The sequence below is a fragment of the Anser cygnoides genome, chromosome 13, assembly GCF_040182565.1.
Source record: "Anser cygnoides isolate HZ-2024a breed goose chromosome 13, Taihu_goose_T2T_genome, whole genome shotgun sequence".
NCBI lineage: Eukaryota > Metazoa > Chordata > Aves > Anseriformes > Anatidae > Anser > Anser cygnoides.
Genome location: NC_089885.1, coordinates 7,237,549 through 7,256,797, shown reverse-complemented (window position 1 = coordinate 7,256,797; position 19,249 = coordinate 7,237,549). Strand labels below are relative to the sequence as shown.

At 43.5% G+C, this 19,249-nt stretch overlaps 1 protein-coding gene and 1 long non-coding RNA gene across 2 annotated transcripts; one reads left to right on the top strand and one right to left on the bottom strand.

The window, feature by feature from the left end:
• The first annotated feature begins 510 nt into the window (after positions 1 to 510).
• SLC25A43 (solute carrier family 25 member 43) lies at positions 511 to 19,107 on the top strand. The gene is made up of 5 exons (XM_048079219.2): positions 511 to 877; positions 3,861 to 4,102; positions 5,061 to 5,233; positions 17,055 to 17,189; positions 18,007 to 19,107. Exons 1-5 carry the CDS (start codon positions 606 to 608, stop codon positions 18,208 to 18,210), a joined length of 1,026 nt encoding a protein of 341 aa, XP_047935176.2. The 5' UTR covers positions 511 to 605; the 3' UTR covers positions 18,211 to 19,107.
• Positions 5,897 to 7,927, bottom strand: LOC136791837 (uncharacterized). Its single transcript, XR_010834685.1, has 3 exons — positions 7,745 to 7,927; positions 6,499 to 6,620; positions 5,897 to 5,952 (listed from the first exon to the last, which is right to left on the bottom strand). It is a non-coding gene; the product is annotated as an uncharacterized lncRNA (long non-coding RNA).
• Positions 19,108 to 19,249: the final 142 nt, after the last annotated feature.

Below are 19,249 nucleotides of genomic sequence, written 5' to 3'. Positions count from 1 at the left end.
GTCCTTTAAAGAGTTGATTTTTATCCCTTCCCTAGCGATTAACCACTTTCTTCCCACCAGGAAACACAACACCCTAAATAGTTGGGATCCTGACAACTAGAGATGTATTTTAGCTCTTGTATTGATTGGGGGATAGTCTCTTGGACGAGAAGCAGAGCATTTTTGCCAAAAGGGGATGTCCTTACGCTGGTTGGATGCACAGTACAGGGTACCAAACACAGGCTCATGAAGGTTTCATTTTGGTTCACGACAAGAAGCAGAGCAGACGCGCTGCACAAATCACTGCTCTTGCCTCCTCACTCCATAAATCCCGCTGGCTGCCTGGATCTCCTTTCCACTCCCTTCTCCCTGCTCCCCAAGCCTTTTTCCTCCTTTTTCCCCTTTTCCCTAGCAGCACATCCCCAAAACCCGCCCTCGCTGACCTGGGGAACCCCAACTAACTCACGCACACCGCCGGCCGAGGGAGGCGCGGGGCTGCTCCGCCCGCCTTGGGCAGGGCAGAGCCGGGGCGGGGCGGATCCGCGGCGCCCCCCGGCGGCCCAGCCTGCCGGAGCCGAGCCCGGCCGTGCTGATCCGGGCCGGGCCGGGCCGGGCCGAGCCGGGCCATGGCCACCTGGCGGCGGGACGGCCGGCTGACCGCCGTGCAGCGGCTGGGCTGCGCCGGGCTGGCGGGCGCGCTGAGCCTCAGCCTGACGGCGCCGCTGGAGCTGCTGACGGTGCTGGCGCAGGTGGGCACCTGGCACTGCCGGCAGGGGCTGCGAGGAGCCGGGAGCAGCCTGTGCCGATCCGAGGGGCTGCGGGCCCTCTGGAAGGGGAACTTCACCGCCTGCCTGCGGCTCTTCCCCTACAGCGCCCTGCAGCTCGCCGCCTCCCGCCGGTAAGCGGGGCGGGGGGACAGGGGATGGGGAGCAGGGAGCTGCCTGCGGGGGGATACAGCTTGAAAGGCTCTGAGATGGTGTTTGGGGGTCGCCTGGCCCCTCTCTCTGTGGAAGCACCTCTCCAGGCTCGCAGCTTCGCTGTTTTATTTATTTAGTTGTAGCTGCTCTTAGGGCTGGGTGATAGGCTGGGAGCATATAAAGGCAGAGGTGTTCTCAGTGAGGAGTGGTTGATAGGCTGGTGACTTTCTTCCGCACGTTCACATTCCTCTAGAAATGCAGTTACAATGTTGCCTACAGGTGTGACTGCGATGTCTGATCTTTGAGACCTGTTTTATTCCCTTATAAGTTTTCAAGTATTTGTATCGTCTATATCAAAGAAAATAACTACATCATGACTCAAATCTTTTCCCTATTGTTATGCAGCTGCTATTATGCAAATCTGATCATTTTTGAAGTTGATGCATGGCATTATTTGCTTTAAAATCTCATTTTCAATAATACCCAGGTGTTAGATTACTGTAAACCAGGGAAGGACTGCAGCAAGGTCTGTACAGAGCAATACTGCCCCAGCTCTGCCAGCCTGGATTCCTAGGATTCCCTTTTGCTGCCAGTATCTTTTAAGCATTGAAGGGACAGCCCGAGCGTTTACCCGCACCAGCATGTTTTGCCAGTTTGAGGGTTGGGTTTCTTTTTCCCTTATGTTTTTTTTTTAAGGTCAGCTACGTGCAGGCTGTGCGCTTGACATTTCTGCCCAGCTGGGCGATGGGTTATTCCAGTTCGTGAGCTGTGCTGGGTGGGGAGAGGCATGGGCTCAGCGCGTGCGGGCCAATCAGGCCTGTTGTGGCTCTCACCCGGGCTGGCGCGCAGCCTGCTGAGGTTCGTCAGCTGTCTGGCTGAGAGAGAGTCATCTCCCCAGCTCTGCCTGCGCCTTTCAGGAAACGAGAGGTGAAGCGGGCTTGGCATCAGGCGGCTGTGTTGTGTCCTGCTTGTGATGAGCACAGCGGTCAGACAAGGGTAGGGACAACGGCAGAGTGAAGGCAGAAACAGTGATTTGAATGGAACTGAAAGTTTCCAGAAGAGTCAGCGTGTTGCAGCATATATACCAGTTGATTTTGAGCAAAATAACTGGATTGTTTGTTCAGCTTGGAACACAGTACGTTCCCTTTGCAAGGCTATAGTTTGCCTCCGGTTTGCGCAGGGCGTTCCTCTCGGTTCCAAGTGGAATTAGGCTACCAGGAAAACTAAACAAAAGCTGCTTAGGCTTATTCCTTGGTACATTATTTGGGGATTTTTTTTAAATGTATTTTCTGATGGGAGAATGCTACGTAAAGGCAAGAAAGACAACAAGAGAGAAATGCTGTGCAGTGACTTCAGAAAATAGTGCTGCCCATGGCAGGAAGAGGTGGGCTGATCAGCGGCAGCCCCGGGAGGGGCAGAGCAGAGGCAGCCAGGGCTGGCTGCTGAGCGGCTGGGAATGAGCTGACTCCACACTCCTCCTGTGGTTACAGCGCACAGACTCTGTCTTTCTCTTGCTGTGGCAGTTTTAAATGTTGTCTGGGTAGTGCTCAGAGCCACCCCCTCACACATGTGTGCACGCACAGGAAGATCAGGCTGTGTTACTTTAGGAACTGTACAGGTCTCATAAAGGAAAAAAAAAAGTTTTTTCTCATAAGGAAAAAAAAAAAAAGCCCTTTCACTTCTGCTTGGCTAGTCTGTTCTGGGCCACAAGACAAGTAGATGCAGGGATCTGCCATGCGGTAGAAAACATCAGCTGCGCAAGCAGTGACTTGTATATCTTTGCAAATGATTTTGTTCTGGACATGGTAACACTGTGTAGTTTCAATACAAATCCTCTGTTTACACAGTTCAGTTAATACTTCAGAAATACAATAGTAGGTTTCTTCATGTGCAGATAACATTCTCCCCTCAACTCTTTTTACTTACTGCCTCCACGACACTTCTCACTGATTTAAGAACGCTTTACATACATAGAAAAGTCCTTCTGTGAATCACAGGTCTATCAATTGTAGGTCAGCCTTTAAAACTCTGTGCTTCTATTTCAGAGTTACAAATTTAGATTTAACCTCCTGAGCATAGTCATGCTTGGCCATAAGCCTTCTCTAGAAGAGCATCCCTGCGGACCCTCCCGTCCCAAGATAAGCAACAGAGGAAGGTTCAGTTGTTCCCAGAAGGCGTTTGATGGAGTTACCTACATATTTCTTCTTACATGATAACTTTGACTAGAGGAAAGCCTCGCAGGAGGTTGGACCATTGTCTGTAGCCAATGACTGATGATCAGAGAATTTCTTGCAGACGTATTTTAAGTTACAGTAATTTTCAGCCTGTAGGGCAAATGTAAATGAGGATTCAGTGGGCGAAAATGACTTTTTAAGTCTCTTGCAAAGCAGGTAAGTAAATTGTTTGAACAATTAGTCTCCATATCTCTGAAGGTTTTTTTTGTTGTTGAATTGGTACTCTGGACCTCCAGCAGGGTACAGCAACTCCAGCTGTGAGTTTAGTCTGTGCTGGGAAGTGTGGTGCAGGCTGAGCTACACAAGCTGCTGCTAAAAAAGCTCTTTCAGGTATTGGAAGCATTCAAGCTCAGTAATACTAAAAGTAAAGCAAATAGCATTTGGGGAGTTCTGTATTCCAGTCCCTGACGTAGCTGTTAATTTTAACTTCTGTATTTCAGCGCTCCTCTGCAGCCGCGGATTTACCCAAAATTTGTTTGGGATCTTAGACACATTGTTTAGCCTCTGCTGATGTTTGCCCATCCCCATGTTCTGATTCACAGAGATCTGATGCTCGTATGGTGTTATACAGCATAGTGAGGTCTTGGATGAAGTACATGTTGAAGTTTCGACTCCTGCTACTGAAGGAGCTCATGAGCAGAACAATCACATCAAGAATAATCCGCCTTCTTATTTCATGGGTTTTGTTCACGCTGCCATTAATAGTACCTCTTTTCTGTGCTTACTCTAGACTTGTTATCCTTTTCACGGATGAGTTGGGTCATATTTCCCACTGGAGGGCCATCATAGCAGGAAGTCTGGCTGGCATGGTTGCAACCATTGTGACTTACCCTACTGATGTAATTAAAACCCGGCTTATTGTGCAGAATCGCCTGGAACCATCTTATGAAGGAATTCTTCATGCTTTTTACAAAATTTATCATCAAGAAGGACTTCTTGCACTTTACCGTGGTGTTTCACCAGCGATATTAGGTAAAATAATAAAGAGGAAAATCACCTCATTGCACGTTGTTTATTGTAGCTGTATAGTGCATTTATTTGCTCACTTGATTCAAAGCAAATAGTAATGTTGATCTGTAGAAGGCATGTAGGTTTAGAAGGCACAACAATATTGGCTTCTGCTGCAGCATTATTGCTTCAAATTATGACCCAGTGCATAGCATTTATATATGGTTAAGTGTTCAGAAAGACACTCCTGTCCTTCTTTTATAGATGATCTAGTTGTGCTCAGATGTAGGACTTCCCTTGCTTAACTCTTTAAAAATGTATACGCGCTGTGTTCCTCATTCCTGCCTAGGTGTGAGGGTGTTTCCCTGTCTATGTAATGAAACCAGTATGAGCAGTGACACGTAGCTGATGTGAAGATAGTGATATTCTCTCTTTAAATAAAAGAGAATTTAAAAAGCCATTAAATGACTTTTAAATTATTTACCATTCATAATTTTTTTAAATGCCACTTGACTTTGTCTACTTTTTCACAATGCAGTGTTACAAAAAATCTGTAGTAATAATGTAGAGTGAAATTTAGGAGAGCGTAAAGCAAACGAGGACAGAAATATTCCTCATCAGCTTGACTGAAGAGGCAGCTCTGTTTACCTCTACAGCTGCTAGGGTTGGACTGGAGAAAGAGCTTGTTGCAAAAGAGCTGACGTGTCATGAGACTAAATCAGTAAATAATTCTGGCAAAACATGCAAATTTTAATATGCAAATATGTGCGTCTGTCACCATATCTAGATGCTACAATATGAGGATTTGGTGGTAAACCAGTGGTTAAAAAGTAAAGTTCCTCTAAATATTGATCTGGTCTGAGCAATGTGAGACGTAAACTGGCAGCAGTTCTTGCTGTCTGTCTAGGCCATGTGTTGAGCAGCTGTTTTCTTGGTGTACAGTGTGCTGATGTAAACCTTCTCTGTATGATTTGCTTTCTAGGTGCTGTTCCATTTTCTGCGGGCTCATTCTTTGTTTACATCAATCTGGACAAAATCTGGCGAGAACCTGTAGTTCGTTTCACTCCTCTTCAGAACTTCATCAATGGCTGTGTAGCAGCTGGGGTGGCACAGACGCTTTCTTTCCCCTTTGAGACCGTCAAGAGGAAGATGCAGGTACTAAGCGTTGATGTTGCTAGTACTTTGTTAGAGGTTCCTGTTTCAGGAGCCTGGGACAAGGTTAGCGAGATGATCATTACTGCCATGTTGTTTCACTTACCAATAGGCTACAGAGGCTTTGTTTTGGGTGTTTGGTTTTTTTTTTGTGTTGTATTTTTTAAAAACATCTAAAAATTCACTGTTATAAATGTGTTGTTACACTTTTAAGGTGTGTTTAAGTATGTCATGGAATTTATGTTTCCACTCAGTCTCTGTCTTTAGCTTTATTTCCTCTTCATAGCAATTCCGTCAAATTCTCACAATTCACAGTTGGCAAATCTTCTGTCAAATACAGGCATTCAGTTCCTTTGGTGGTAAGTGGGATGAATGAGACCAATGTTGTTTCCAGTGTTTGTGTGTCTGCCGTTTATGCCTGACCTACATACTGGCAACCACAAGAAACTTGTGCAGCGCATATTAAATCTGAAAGGTCAGAACTATCCTCACTCTTTTTTCTGACTGGTTAATGGGTGACTTCCCAGTTGCTGGTACTGCTGCTTTCCTGGAGCATCAATAACGTGAGAGCTACTATGTTCTTATATATTATCATGCTACTTCTTTTTCCTGAAAGTTTAGAAATAATAATTTTAACAAACAAACAAATAAAAACCACCCCACAGCTTCCATTTCATTGACATAATTTATTTGATGTTGTCTTCTTTTCATTAGAACTCCACCTGTAGAGTGAGAGTGAATAGCTGTCATCACTTGGTGGCTCTCTGGCTATGGTGTAAGAATTCGTTCTTTCAGCCCAGTTCATGGGACTGTAAACTTACAGGAAGCTTTTCTGATCTTACCCAAAAGTACTCATTTTGTGTGGCAGCATTATAGAATCTCCTTTCCCCCATCCCCTGGTTGATAAGTCACAAGCTAGAAAAAGGTTAGGGAACCTGTGAATTCCCCTTTCCAGCTCCCAGGGTTCCCTTTTTCAGACAGGCCTCAGATCTTAAAATGTGTCTGCTAAGAAAGAGGTTCTGAGCATAAAAACTGGTATTTTTTTTCAAGCTGTATCAGTGGGACTATGAAAAGCAATTACTAGAACTCTTCTTTTTCATTATGTTCTCAGGCTCACAGCAATACTGTTGTCCTGAAGAACAGCACATCAAATGCTTTCCTTTTCTTTTCCATATTAATCATTTTCTGTTGGTACATCAGTTACTTGAACATTCAGTTTTCAGAATCAGTTCAAAAGTAACTTTCATAGTAAATGGTGTGATACTCACTTCGGTGTCCAGCTTTGTCTTGATAGGCAAGCAGAGAAGTGGGATGAGCCAAGCATTCTTTTTGTTGCCACTAGGCTGTGCTCTTTCACTAAAGGGATGCTTAAAGCATCTGACTGGCATTTCTAGAATAAGAATGGAATTGGATTTATTTCCTAAATATGTAGGAAATTGTTATGTTAAATATTTATCTGAATGGAAAAAAGGCTCAACAATGGAGAGGTTTGTGTTTTTTTATCCTCACAGATGCATTGCAACAACTGAACAGTGATTTCCCAAGCTTAGAGAGACAAGACCTGTTCAGTGATTTATTCTGAAGTCATGGGAGAAGGCAAAGGTGTTTCAGAAGTAGCTGTCAACCATAGCTCATTTGGTACTGGAAATGCTGTAAGTCATGTAGGCTTGTCCAGAAATGAGACCCTCAGAAAATCACACCCAAGCTGACGCTAAGAGCTGACTGAAACTCATATAAAGTGATCCAAAAAGTATGTTTTTCACAGTTACCATCAGGATATGGCCCAGCCTTGCAGGAATCAGCTCTGCATTGCACTCACTTGCTGGTGTGCTCGGTTTGCAGGGTGGTGATCAGAAGAGAGAAATGCCTAGGACAGCACCAGCATGGATATCATGCAAAGGGACATAGGAGCGAAGAGAATAAAGAAAGGGAAAACAGCTTCAAGACATTTCAATGTTCTGTAGAAAACGGGAACAGACACCTCTGAGTTCTTGTTTTCCTCAGCCATTTTATTCTGCTCAGCCTCCCTTCCGTGTTTGATCTCTCTAGCTGATAAAAAGAGGGATGTACTGAAGAAGCCTTTAGCTACCCCTGGGCCTCATATGAATGTTTAGCAGTGCATGTAGGGAAATGCAGGCTTTGTTTTGGAGCTATGAATGATAGGTTTTTGTATGAAGAGGAAGCCAGCACATTGTGGAGGTCAATATCAGATGGAGGTAGTGTATTGCCAAAGACTCTTGCAGAGAACCTGTTAGTGATGGGGAAGTAGGAAGCTGTTAGGCAGCCTCAGGAGCTTCAGAAACTGAGATACTAGAGCACAAGGCTGTCCTCTCTTATTCTGGGATAGAGTACAAGCCTGAGACTCAAACATCCAGTTCAGATCTTTACTTGATATGCTAGGCAGTCTTGAAGAGTTAGCTCCATCCATCTCCTCATCTAGAAAAGCACAAATTGTTTGCAATAATTGCAAAGAAAAAAGAATGCTACAGGAGGAGGAGAAGTGCTATTTCTAACCTCTGTTGTAATCATGTTGTTTTATCCTTTCTCATTTTGCATATCTGAATCCTACAGTCCTGACGTCAGCAGCTTCTGTCAGTGACATCTGTGGGAGTAGGAGCTAAGTGTCAGAGAACAATTCTTCCTCTGTGTTTTGGTGATGATTTATGATGTCAGATTTGCTCTGTAACCATGGCTTCTTCCCCCTCTGCTGTTAGAATTATCTTTACCATGTTTACTTTTTTCTTCCAAGATGGTATGTTTGCTAAATATACTTCAATGGCTTTCTTAAAAGAAATATTAATTAACGTGGTTGAGTCCTACTGATTATGTGAGTACTCTTTGTTGTGATTATCCTAATTTTTTTCCTTTGTCTTCGTTTTTTCACTTTGCTCCTGATTGGCATGTGAGAGAATTAAGAGGTACTGTAAGCATGTTTCAGCGTGGACATATGGCTTTTGTTGTACATCTGTAGAAGGGGAATAGTGAAGGAGAGCATTGTTCAAAGGGATGTTTATATTAAATGTTTCCTGACTCACTCTTACGCTCTGTCAGCTTCTGACCAAAACCTTACTGATCATTATATCCTTCTGACTGTTTGTTATTCTTGCCCTTCCCTCCTCACCTCACAGTCACCTGTCATTGTTAAACCCGGTATCTAAGCCATGTTCAAGTCCTGCACTTTTACCTTGCAGGCTTATTTAAGTGCATACAAGAACACTTTTAAAAAAAATAATAGCAGGGAAATGTCTGCCTGTAAAGGAGTCTGGGTCTAAGGGAAGCCCGGGTAATATGCTTCTACTTCCCCATATCGTCTTTTTGTCAATGATGACCTTGATAAGTGCCTATAACACTGAGCTCTGGCATTTCAGCAAGGAAGGATGAATTCAGAGCTGTTACATGCCACACAGAAGATTATTATTAGAATGACACCAATCCTAGGCTATGTGAAGAACTGAGTATCTCTAAACACACAAGGGGTCAGTGCAAACCTAATACGCTAGTCTGGCACCTCCCTCTGTGCATATGACCCTCAGTGGTAGGCACAGATACCCCTCACTGGCACTCCTCAGCTTTCACTCCCAAATGATGTGGGACTTTGTGCGTTTTGCTTTACAAAACCACCAAAGATGACCCTGAAGTCTCACAGATACTCTGTCGACTGTACAGACACTTTGCACCTGCTTACATGAACAAGCTCTGCAGGCTTTGCAGAAGCTCTGTCTTGTGCTCATACTCTGCTGGTATCATTTCTTTTAATTTCTGGAATGAAAACCAATAAATGCTGCTCAGAAATAGCTCTGCCATCAAACCTTTCTAAAATAGAATAGGGATACTTTTAGTATACTGCAGGATTCAGCACACTTTTGGTGTTGACTGCACAGAATCCTTAAGTTTTGAGGACATCTCTCAGGGGACGCATTGTTCAATAGCGTCCGATCTTTCTGTTTTAAAATCCAGGCTATGAATTCCCTCCACTGCTGTAAACAAACAAGCTCGTTGTTCTTGCTTAGTGTTGACTGCTGCCATGCATCGTCCAAGAAGTGGACTCTCTTCAGTGACAAAAGTGAATTGGTTAGACCTCAGCTGCCTATAAATCTGCAGCTTGGGGGAGGGGGGCGTTTATGTTTTTTTTTTTTTTGTCTTTTGGAGCACAAGATGCGCTGCAAGCGTGAAATTTGTTGTAAGTGATGTAAATGTTTTGAGCTCTTTGTAACCTCAAGAAAACAAAGCATTTGTTTTCTTGTTGAGGTAGCTTGTTTAAAGTAAATGCAATCTTGTGCCCTGTTGGCACTTTTCTGAAGCCAGTTAAAGAACATATTGTAGTACTGTTATTTGAGTATTTATTTAAAAATAGTCCCCTTGCTGTGTTTCTTGCAAGGTAGAAGTCAGTCTAGTAGGAACCCAGTGGCTGGGCTATAAACAAAGTTTTGGAAAAAACATAAAAGTTCATTTGTAAAGCACCTTTTCCCCGCTGAAATGGGGAGACAGTGCTCCAGCGCTGCTTAAACTTGAGCAGCTTACAAAGAGTGCTCCATCACTGATGATCTGGTGCTGGCATGGCAGCCTCGGAAAGCTCTCAAGCTGTGGTGTCCCTGCTGTTTGTGAGATCTGTGTTTGTGTCAGCTGGGAATATGTTATTGGAGTCGTGACCTGGTTTAAAAATAAAAAATGCTTTTTGGGTCATGTGGTTCACATGACATCTCAAAAGCATACGTGCTCTGAGACTTGGTGCAGGGAGACCCTTTAGTGGTGAACTGCACGGGAGCCTGAGTCTTGAAAATTTTCAGAGATTGAGCCATTTGACCACAAATTGGGGCAAATTCCATAGTATGGAAGCACGTAAGGAGCAATATTATTACTCTGAGTATGATTTCCTGTGGAAATAAGGTTTGTGTGGTTCCCAGCTGTCTGTGCTTGCCCCCAGTACTTTCGATCCTGCAGTCCAACTTCAGCCCAACTTGACAGAGGTTTCAGTGATACTAATTTCTTTAAGTTTTGTGAAAGAAACTGCACAGATAGAAATTAAATTCTAAAAATATTCTGCCTGAGGGGAAGGATGCAGTGTTAATCCTTACTTTTATTTCTTCTACTCCTTGTGATTTCATGTTCCCCTTTCCTTGCGGCTAGGGTTCAGGCATCAGCCAGGACTCAATATGCTAGTTGTTACTTCAGCTTGGGACCTTCTTAATTTCTCTGATTATTAACAAATAGTTACTAGACTTCGGATTCTGGTTTAGGTAAAATCCCTTCCTTTCTCCTTTTTTGCCCTATGCCTAATTGCTTTCAGCTATAAGCATTTTTATTGTTTTGGTGTCACTATAAAAATATTTCATTCTGCTGGCTCTGAGGCTATTGTAGAATTGTGCCCTACTGCTTTGGGAAGTATTTGGTTGAGTAAACAGTTGAGACAATGCCCGAAAATAAAGCTACCTGAGACTAATGTGGGCTTTGCCTTCTGTAACAGCTTCAGTTAGCTTTTTGTACATGTGAACAAACCTCAGACATGTTTCTGTTAGATCCCCAAACTTCCACAGGAGAGCATCACAGAGCCTGACTGCTTGTGAAGGTGAAACACTAAAGAGTGACAGTGAAAAAAATCGATAAGAGGGAAAAATGATAAATTAAGAATCAGAAGTAGAACTGGGCTGATCTAACAGCCAGGTCTGCCTTGTGACAGTTTGTGCTATTTTTAGGGGTTTTTAACCCTGTTCATCCAAGGTGGTATGGTAAGGACAGCAAGGAGCTGAGGTGGATTACAGCGGTAGCTTAGTGCTGCAGTACAGTGGCCTTCCAGAGAAAAGCAGGAAATTGTACTGTGGCCGTCTGAAGGCAGGAGGGAGGGCAGACCATAATTGTCTCTAGATGGTTTTCCCAGATACTGAGGCGGCAGGTACACTCCCAGTCCTGGGTTTGGCAGTGCCAGCTAAGCGTGGCCACTGGCCTCTTACAGCCTCCGCGGCTCTGTGAGCTGTGTGGTATGAGTGAGAGCTCTCCCTTTGGGGCAAATCAGATGGGTTAACTCAACCCACCTCTTTAAACCATGTAAACTCACCCAGCTGACAGGGCCTGAGATGGAAGGGCACACTGCCGTGCACACACAGCTAGGATGGCCATAACTTTCAGCAGAGAGATGGTAATGTCTCCAGAGCGACAGCTACTGCTGTTATCCCCTGACATGAGTGCTCTTGCATCAGTCATACAGGAGAGCCTTGTACTGGTTTGGAGCATGTCTGTGCTTGGAGTGATGATCCTGTGATATAACTCTGATTAACTGTGCAAAATAGTCCAAAAGCAGGAGCTAAAACTTTGTGCATGCTCTCATATCTGATTTATTCTGATACGCTGTAATTCTGCATCTCACCCACGTGAGGCAATGGAAATACGTCCACTGTAAAGCCCCAGTCCTGCAGAAACATTAACTTTCTCCCCAGATCCTACAAAAACAGCAGGAGATGTGGGAACTAGTGTTGCTCTTCACTGTGTGCTGTGTAGGACCAAGCTACCCTGCCTGAGGGTTTGCACCATTAAGCCAAGCACTGCTCATGTACATGAAAATTGTGCGCCTGTTTGTAAGGGCTGAGCTGAATCATCAGGCAGTCTGAAACCACCCAGAGGTGTCTGTGCGGGGCGTTGCACTATCCGGAGGAAAAAGACCTCTGTGTTCCATGTTGAAGATTTCTTCGTAGCACAAGTGTTAAAAGCAGGGAAAGCTTGCGTTCAGTAGTAAGGGAGGGGTTCTGCAACAACCATGAAGCTTCAGGATACAGGCTTGGTGATAACGTATTTAAAGCTGAGTCAAACTCTTCTGAACAAACAGTAAACTGTTGTGCACGCTTGGTGCCATAAATGTCAGCAAGGCAAAAAGATTTGGCCCCAGTTCAGGTTACAGAGGAAAGGACAACATGTTCCTAGAGTGCAGGAAGCTGTAGGTCAGCTGCTTTGCCGTGGTGCTCTGGAAACGATTGCATCCTAATAGCTTGTCATGGTTTACCTTACCACATGCCTGAGTACCTTTGGTGGACTTTATGTTCCAGTGCAGGGGTAAGTCAGCATTACTACAGCACTGACACAGAAAAGAGCATGACTACCAAGTAAGGCTGTCCTCCAGGAGGAAGGGTTGGTTTGCCCAAGACTGCTTTTTTTCCCCCCAATTTTAATACCTGTTTACATTTCAGTTGTTTCTTATTCTTCTAAGTATTCAGTCTTGACTTGAGTGAAGTTTCTGTGGACCGTAGTGGCATTAGCCCGAATGAAAACTGCAATTTTTGTCCTTCAGTTTCCTTTGAACTACAATTACACATGCCTCATGCAAGTGCCCTTATTAACCCAGGCTACAAAGACATCTTATTTTAGCTTCCAGATTAAGAGTATGGACTTTTGAGCTCTGTTGTAAAATGCCTTCATGTGTTTTTTGTTTTGTATTATTGAAATTGATCAGAAGTGTAGGACACCCAAATCTGTTGAAAATATATAAATAACAATTTTACTGTATCTACCATCAGAATAGCGTACTTCCTATGGCAGCTATAGTACTGCATAGTACTATAATATGCCAATAGTACTGCATACTCCAAAAACAAAGAAAAAAAAAAGAAGAAAAAAAAGGCAAAACTTTGTACCAACAAAGTTTTTACAAACAGGAAAGGGGGAGGGCAAAGTACATTTAATGAAAGGGAAGTATTTCCAAATACTCTCTTCTAACATGTACATTCAGATAGTTGCAAACCAAAATGTCCTAAACTGCAAGTGGGAATTTGGGATCTGCAAAACTCTGGGCACAAACTCAAGTGGCGTAACCACTGTGCCTGCGTTCCAGATGCCTGGTCCCTGCTTTGTCCCTGTGTTGCTACTGTAAGCCTTGGAAAGATTTAAATGATTGATCTTTTGGTGGGCACAGCTCTCACTACAGCTGTGGTGCACTACATCCATCTCGTCCTAAGAGGAAGGGAATAGGAAGGGAGGGCCTGGAGGGGTTCATGGAAGAGGAAATTTTTGAAAGGGTCTGTGAGATTAGTTCCCAAAATAGCACTTTGTTGTTCTGGCAGTCACCTACAGACAGTAGGAGAGATGGTGTCTGGAAAATCTTCACCTAACAATTGTCTTTAACTTAAGCACTGTCACAAGACTCCACCCTTATTGAAATGTTTGGTTTATATAAAAGGTATGACCCAGGGTGCAGGTTGGAAGTTGTTGGTGTTTTTTTGTTTCATTTTTTTTTGTATACATTGCTCTAACTCTTGGGTTTAGATTGTCAAAGTAGGACAGATTGCTGACTTTTGGCATGTATTACACTGACTTCTTGGAGTTGGTGGCCTTTGGATTCTAAAAGACTGGTTTTGAGAGAGCAGATAGAACCAATTCTGCATTCGATGTGCTTTAAGGAGAACCCATCATCCGTCAGATGTAAAACGGTTAGCAACTTAACCCAGCTACTACTGTGACTGGGCACTCTGTTATATCAGCGCAGCGAGCTGTGCTGTATCTCCAGCCTTCTGCAGTGTGAGACAATTGCAGCTGGAGGGGAAGGAGGTCCTGAAAAGTGTTCTTAACAGGCAGGTTTCCATCCAGCCCCCGTATTGTCAGGTGGTATCAAAAGAGAGGAATTTAGGCCACTTAGAGGTCCACGGTGTGAAATGTCTCTGTCCACAGACCTGATCCTTTTGGAATGAGATTTGTTTGTCACAGTAGGTTTCTGTGGAAAAAGGTGGAGAAACTAGTCCGATCTGTTTGGTTACTTCCATTTTCCGGCTCTGGTGCCATAGGGTGGTTGTGAGGATTGTATTGTTGCAGACCTGTTTAGAGGATGCAGAACCTCCCCAAACCCACAGCTATCTTTTTTCATTAAAAGCTGTGCCAAATGAAACACCTTCCTACTTGTTTCTTTTATTAATACATTCTAACTTGGTTTAGCTGTGTTCCAAAATACTGAATTTTTAACTATGTCCTAATGCAGTTTTTAGTTGTTCTTTAGCAGTAGGTGACTCTGAGATTCTGTGGACAGTTGCTACTTAAATACTGTGCCTAAGGTCTTAGAAACATACTGCTCCTATAAAGCAGAAAGACTGGTGAAGCATACTTCACCCCAAAGCCTGAAATCTTGAAAATGGCTGTAACCATAGTGAATGTTACTATAAATAATCCTTCAGTAAATCTCTTAAGAGGTCAATCAATGTCTGTGGACAAATCAGAAACCTGAGGTTTTGACTTACCCGTTCCTTTTTAACCGTCTTCTGGCTGTGTTTGCTGCATGCAGAATCTTACTGAAATGTGCTGCATGCTTGGAGCCTGTATTAGTGTTGTAGGCAAGAGTACTGCAGTCAAAATCCATTGATATGTGCCTTTGCAATGTATACAGTAACTAAGGGGATTAAGTTAAACTCATGCAGTTAATTCTGGTAGGTCATGCCCTACCTACCACAAAGGGACTTAAAAAGGAAGGAAATTGCGTGCTAGCAGCATTCCTGCTTTCCTGAAGCATTTCAGAGAGCTGTTCCTCTTCACCGAGTTGCTGCCTGTAACTGTGCTTTACCAAAAAAGCTCATGGAAACTGGCTGATGGTCCAGAAAGTAGAATAAGATTCTGATTCCAGCTCTCCTATGACTGATGTTGCATTATTAAGGATATTTACATCATTTCGGTGCTCTTCTAAGCATCCCTGGTGCTACTGTCACCATTCTTAGTGGAACTGGTCCCTGAAGTCTCAGTTGCAGCACTCGGCGTCTTCTATAGCATGGTCATGAGAGTCTTTATAGAGGAGTTTCTCAAGTCCTGTCAATTAAGGCTTGAAAAAATATTTCACTTTGCTGGATTTAGCTATTTCTTTTTAAACCTTTATATCCCTTCAGTAACAGAGCCAAGCAGACAGCTTCCTTGTAGCGAAGGAGCAGAAGTGAACCTGTGCATGATCCTCGGCTACCAGAGTAGCTCTATTACCTTGATCTTTCTGTAAAGGCAGGGCTGGTAATGCTGTAAAATCCTGGCAGTTAAATCCCATAACGTCTGCCTCTCTGAGCCATAACCAGGAAGCTGTGGGCACTTGCGCCAGAGATGGGAATTACGGAAACAGCTGTAGCCCTATGCAGCTAGAAAGGCCAGTGTAGACTGAAAGGGAATAAGTGATTAGAGCAGCAGTAGAGCACTACTCTCTACTCTACAAATGTAATCCCTCTCTTGCAAATCAGGTAGGTACACTGTTGAAAAAGTTCAGAGGGAAGCAAATACATGAGCTCTCTCCTGCTTCAAGTGTGAAAGACCATGGATTAAATCCTCAGCCCTACTCAGTACGGACAGGTGCTTTCCCCAAGTCACCTCCCAAAGCCCTGTCAGAATGAAACCGCATGGTTTTACCTGCTGCCTGCTATCAGAAGCATTTCACATGTGCGTCAGTCATACACAAAAAAGTGAGGGGGGGGAAAAAAGCAAGAGTAAAAGAATCTATATGCAGTTTGTGTGGTGGTTAATTTTTGTGTTAGCTTCTAAATTTTCGCTGCAGACTTGCCAGTAATGCAAGAGGATGCAACAGTATTTAAACCATTTGATTAGCAACTTGTCTTGTATACCTGGACCATGAGTCTTGATCCACTTCCATTTCCACCGTCCAAGTTGCCAAGTATTTGAAATGCTATAGCTCAGGCATCTAGAAAATGTCATCACCACTTGTCAGTTAACAAGAGGCTTGTCATCATAGGCTTAGCAACTCTGAGAAGCTGCGGGTTAGTTTGGACAAGCGGGGAAAAATGCTACACCACGTGGTGTTTCAGATCAAAGAGGGGATATTAATGCCCATATTCACCAATCAATTAACTGTACGAGTCCTGTTCTTATCAAGCTTATGCCCTGTGGGGATTGGCTTGTAACAGACCAGTCATCAGTTGTGTCTGGGGTCCCCACACTCTCCTGACTGAGAATTGTCACTTGATGAGGGTATGAGTGAGACCCTGATTTGCTGGTGCAAAATAAGGCCCTGGCTGCATGTACACAGATGGATGAGGATGGGATTATTCAAGGTCAGGTTATCTTGTCTGCGCTAACGCAGTAGGAGATTAATGAAGGAAGGATTTTGCTGTTAAAAATGACCCGCTACACCTCCTCCGTGTGAACTGAGACAGTCTACACTGCAGTTGGGAATGTAGCTGCAGTCCAGCAGGATGTTCACAAGCTCACTTTAACTGGTTTGGATCAACTGGTCACGTAGCAAAACATAGCAGCACAGGTACCAACTGCTCACCTACAGCCCTTGGCGGTGGGCTTGTACAGCCCAGGCTGAAATGTGGCATTCCTTTTCTGCTGTGCTGTTGCTACTCAGTGCGTAGTGCAGTTCACCCGTTTCATTGCAGCCCGAGTCGCCAAAGTGAAGCCAGCGTGCTCTCCTGTTTTGAGCATTATTACAGGAAGGGACCGTGGTGTCCAGGGCCAACCCCAAGCTTCCCACTCGTAGGTGCTCCAATGCCAGCATTGTAAAATAACTCTCCTGAGACCTGAGCAGCTGGAAGGCATGGGCTTGATGCGTTTTGCAGCTCTGGTACTGAGGATTTTTAGTAGTGACATGGCACAAAAGGAAGCGCTGGCAGAAATTACTGCTTTCTTTCTCTTTCACACCTATCAGAGAGTGAGATCCGTTCCTGTTCAGTTTGTGTTTCAAGGCAAAACAGTTGATTCTTTTGGTTAACAGAAGAATTTAGATGAATGTGTTGAAACCTACCATAAAGTGTTACTTATGCCAGAATGGAGGTTACCTACCTACCAGCATGGAGAAAATAATTATCTTTAATTACCTTGGTTTTCTTTTGATTGTTATAAATCTCCCTGGATGTCTCCTGAACAGGCGCAGAGCCCTTGGCTTCCCCACTACGGAGCGGTTGATGTCCATTTCACTGGCATGGCTGACTGTTTCCGGCAAACTGTGAAGAACAAAGGTATACTCGGACTTTGGAGTGGACTCACACCCAGTCTGCTCAAGGTGAGGTTTTGCTTTCATCCGGTTAACTGAACCAAGACACGCTCTTGGACAATTAAAGTTATAAGGCATATGACATCCCTCCATGCTTATTAGCAGCTTATAGATGACGGAGCCCGTCACAGCCCAGGTGTAACCTCAGGCAGGTTACAAACCAGCTTTGGATCATAGCTTTGGTCATACTTCCTCAAGTGTGAGTTTGGCTTCTATACCTCTCTCCTTTCGAGTTCATTTAAATGTCTTTAGAGAAGGGAGTGCTGCTAACACGCGAGACAGAGTATGGCTGGGGGATTGCAAGCAATACACTTAAAACAGATAAACAAGTTCTCATTTTCTGCTCAGCTCCAGTAGTTTGACAGATTTACCTACCTGTAAAGAAAATATCCCTTGTAAAAAACACTTCCACAGAAGTATAAAGTAGTATTTTGCAATGAGCTAGCAGAGGATCAGAGCTGCTGATTCTGCACAGGGCAAAAGAAGAAGGGTCAATCATTCTGCAGTATGCAGAATAAAGCCCACATTTACTATTAGGAACTTGCTGAGGTAATCATCTACAGGCTAACACAGACCTTGTTCCTCATAATATCGTTATAATTTATGCACTAATAATAAACCCCTACTTCTAGCATGATGCAGGTGCCAGCCTAACTTGAAGTGACTCTGACTTTAGATAAATTATCGTAACTCTGTTAGCAGATCACATCTAACCTGAAATTCTAAAAGTTTCCTTTTTAAAAATGTAAGAATACTATTCCTGTATCTAATGTACTGCTTTTTATGTGTTTTTTATTATTTTTTTCCTTCTTTTTTTTAAAATCAGATTGTTCCATACTTTGGTGTTATGTTTAGCACCTTTGAATTCTGCAAGCGGGTCTGTCTGTACAGAAATGGCTATATCGAATCTCCTTTAAGTTACAAGCTAACTCCTGGCGTGGATCAGAGTTTACAGCCACAAGAACTGAGAGAATTAAAGCTCCTCCGAAGAGAAAACTTTGAGCCACGGAAATCAGCTCTTGAAAACTGACATCAGAGTGTTCATTGCAGAAGCTTTTTCTTCAGAAACTTTGCAAGAAATACATGCTAAGCTACAGGTACCAGCATCTCACCAGATTGCATGGTTTTAGGATTGAGATATCGGTGTGAGGGATGACTAAATCTTGTCTCATTTCCTGAATGGATACAAACAATAAGAATATCAAGCGCACACTGAAGAGGAGAGATGCAACTAGTTTGAAAACACTATGCTACTGCAACTTGAACTGATAATATACTAGGTGCTTTTCGGTGCTGAATAGCCATTCTAAGATAAAACCACTTGCAGAGAGCATGAGAACTGAGATGAGTACAAGCTGCATCTTCGGAATATTGAGAAAATTCACATGGATTTTTTGAAGTAACCTGAGATAGCAAGTCGTCAGAAAATGAGAAACAGACTATAGACTATATACAACGTGCAAGCATTTCTACTGAATTTTTTTTTTTATTTTAAGTGATAATATGTGGACATGGCATTCTGCAGATGCAGAATTAGTCCTGGTTCATTCGCACTCCAGAATCCACTCTTCAGTTTTTGAGACTTACTTGAGAATAATAATTTTGTACAAGTCTTTGGCATAACAATGAAAATATGCTGCTGCAACTGTGTTCTTGCTAATGGACTGTAATACACTGGAATGACAATCTTGCAAACTTAAGTGCATACTAGAAAATCTTTCTTCATTTCTCCTGTGTTGTAACTGCATGTACGTGAATTATTTCAGGCTTAGAAAAAAAAGTTTTCCTGAAATTCTCTGAAATATTTCCTGAAAAATGCAGTCCTTATACTTGTTAGATATCTCAGAGCCACAAGCCTTGTGATGTTTTTCAGCATTCTTAAAGCTCTATTTTTATATTAAACTGCTTTCTAGTTCCTGTGCACAGACCCAGGCCTACTGTGCTGCTCAGAACATGCCTGCAGAATAGCACTGTGACTTTCCCACCCGAACTACTGCAGCCCAGGAGCCACAGCACGTCCTTAGGTAGGGAACTCTCTGCAACACCACTGGGTTATTGCCATTGCCAAT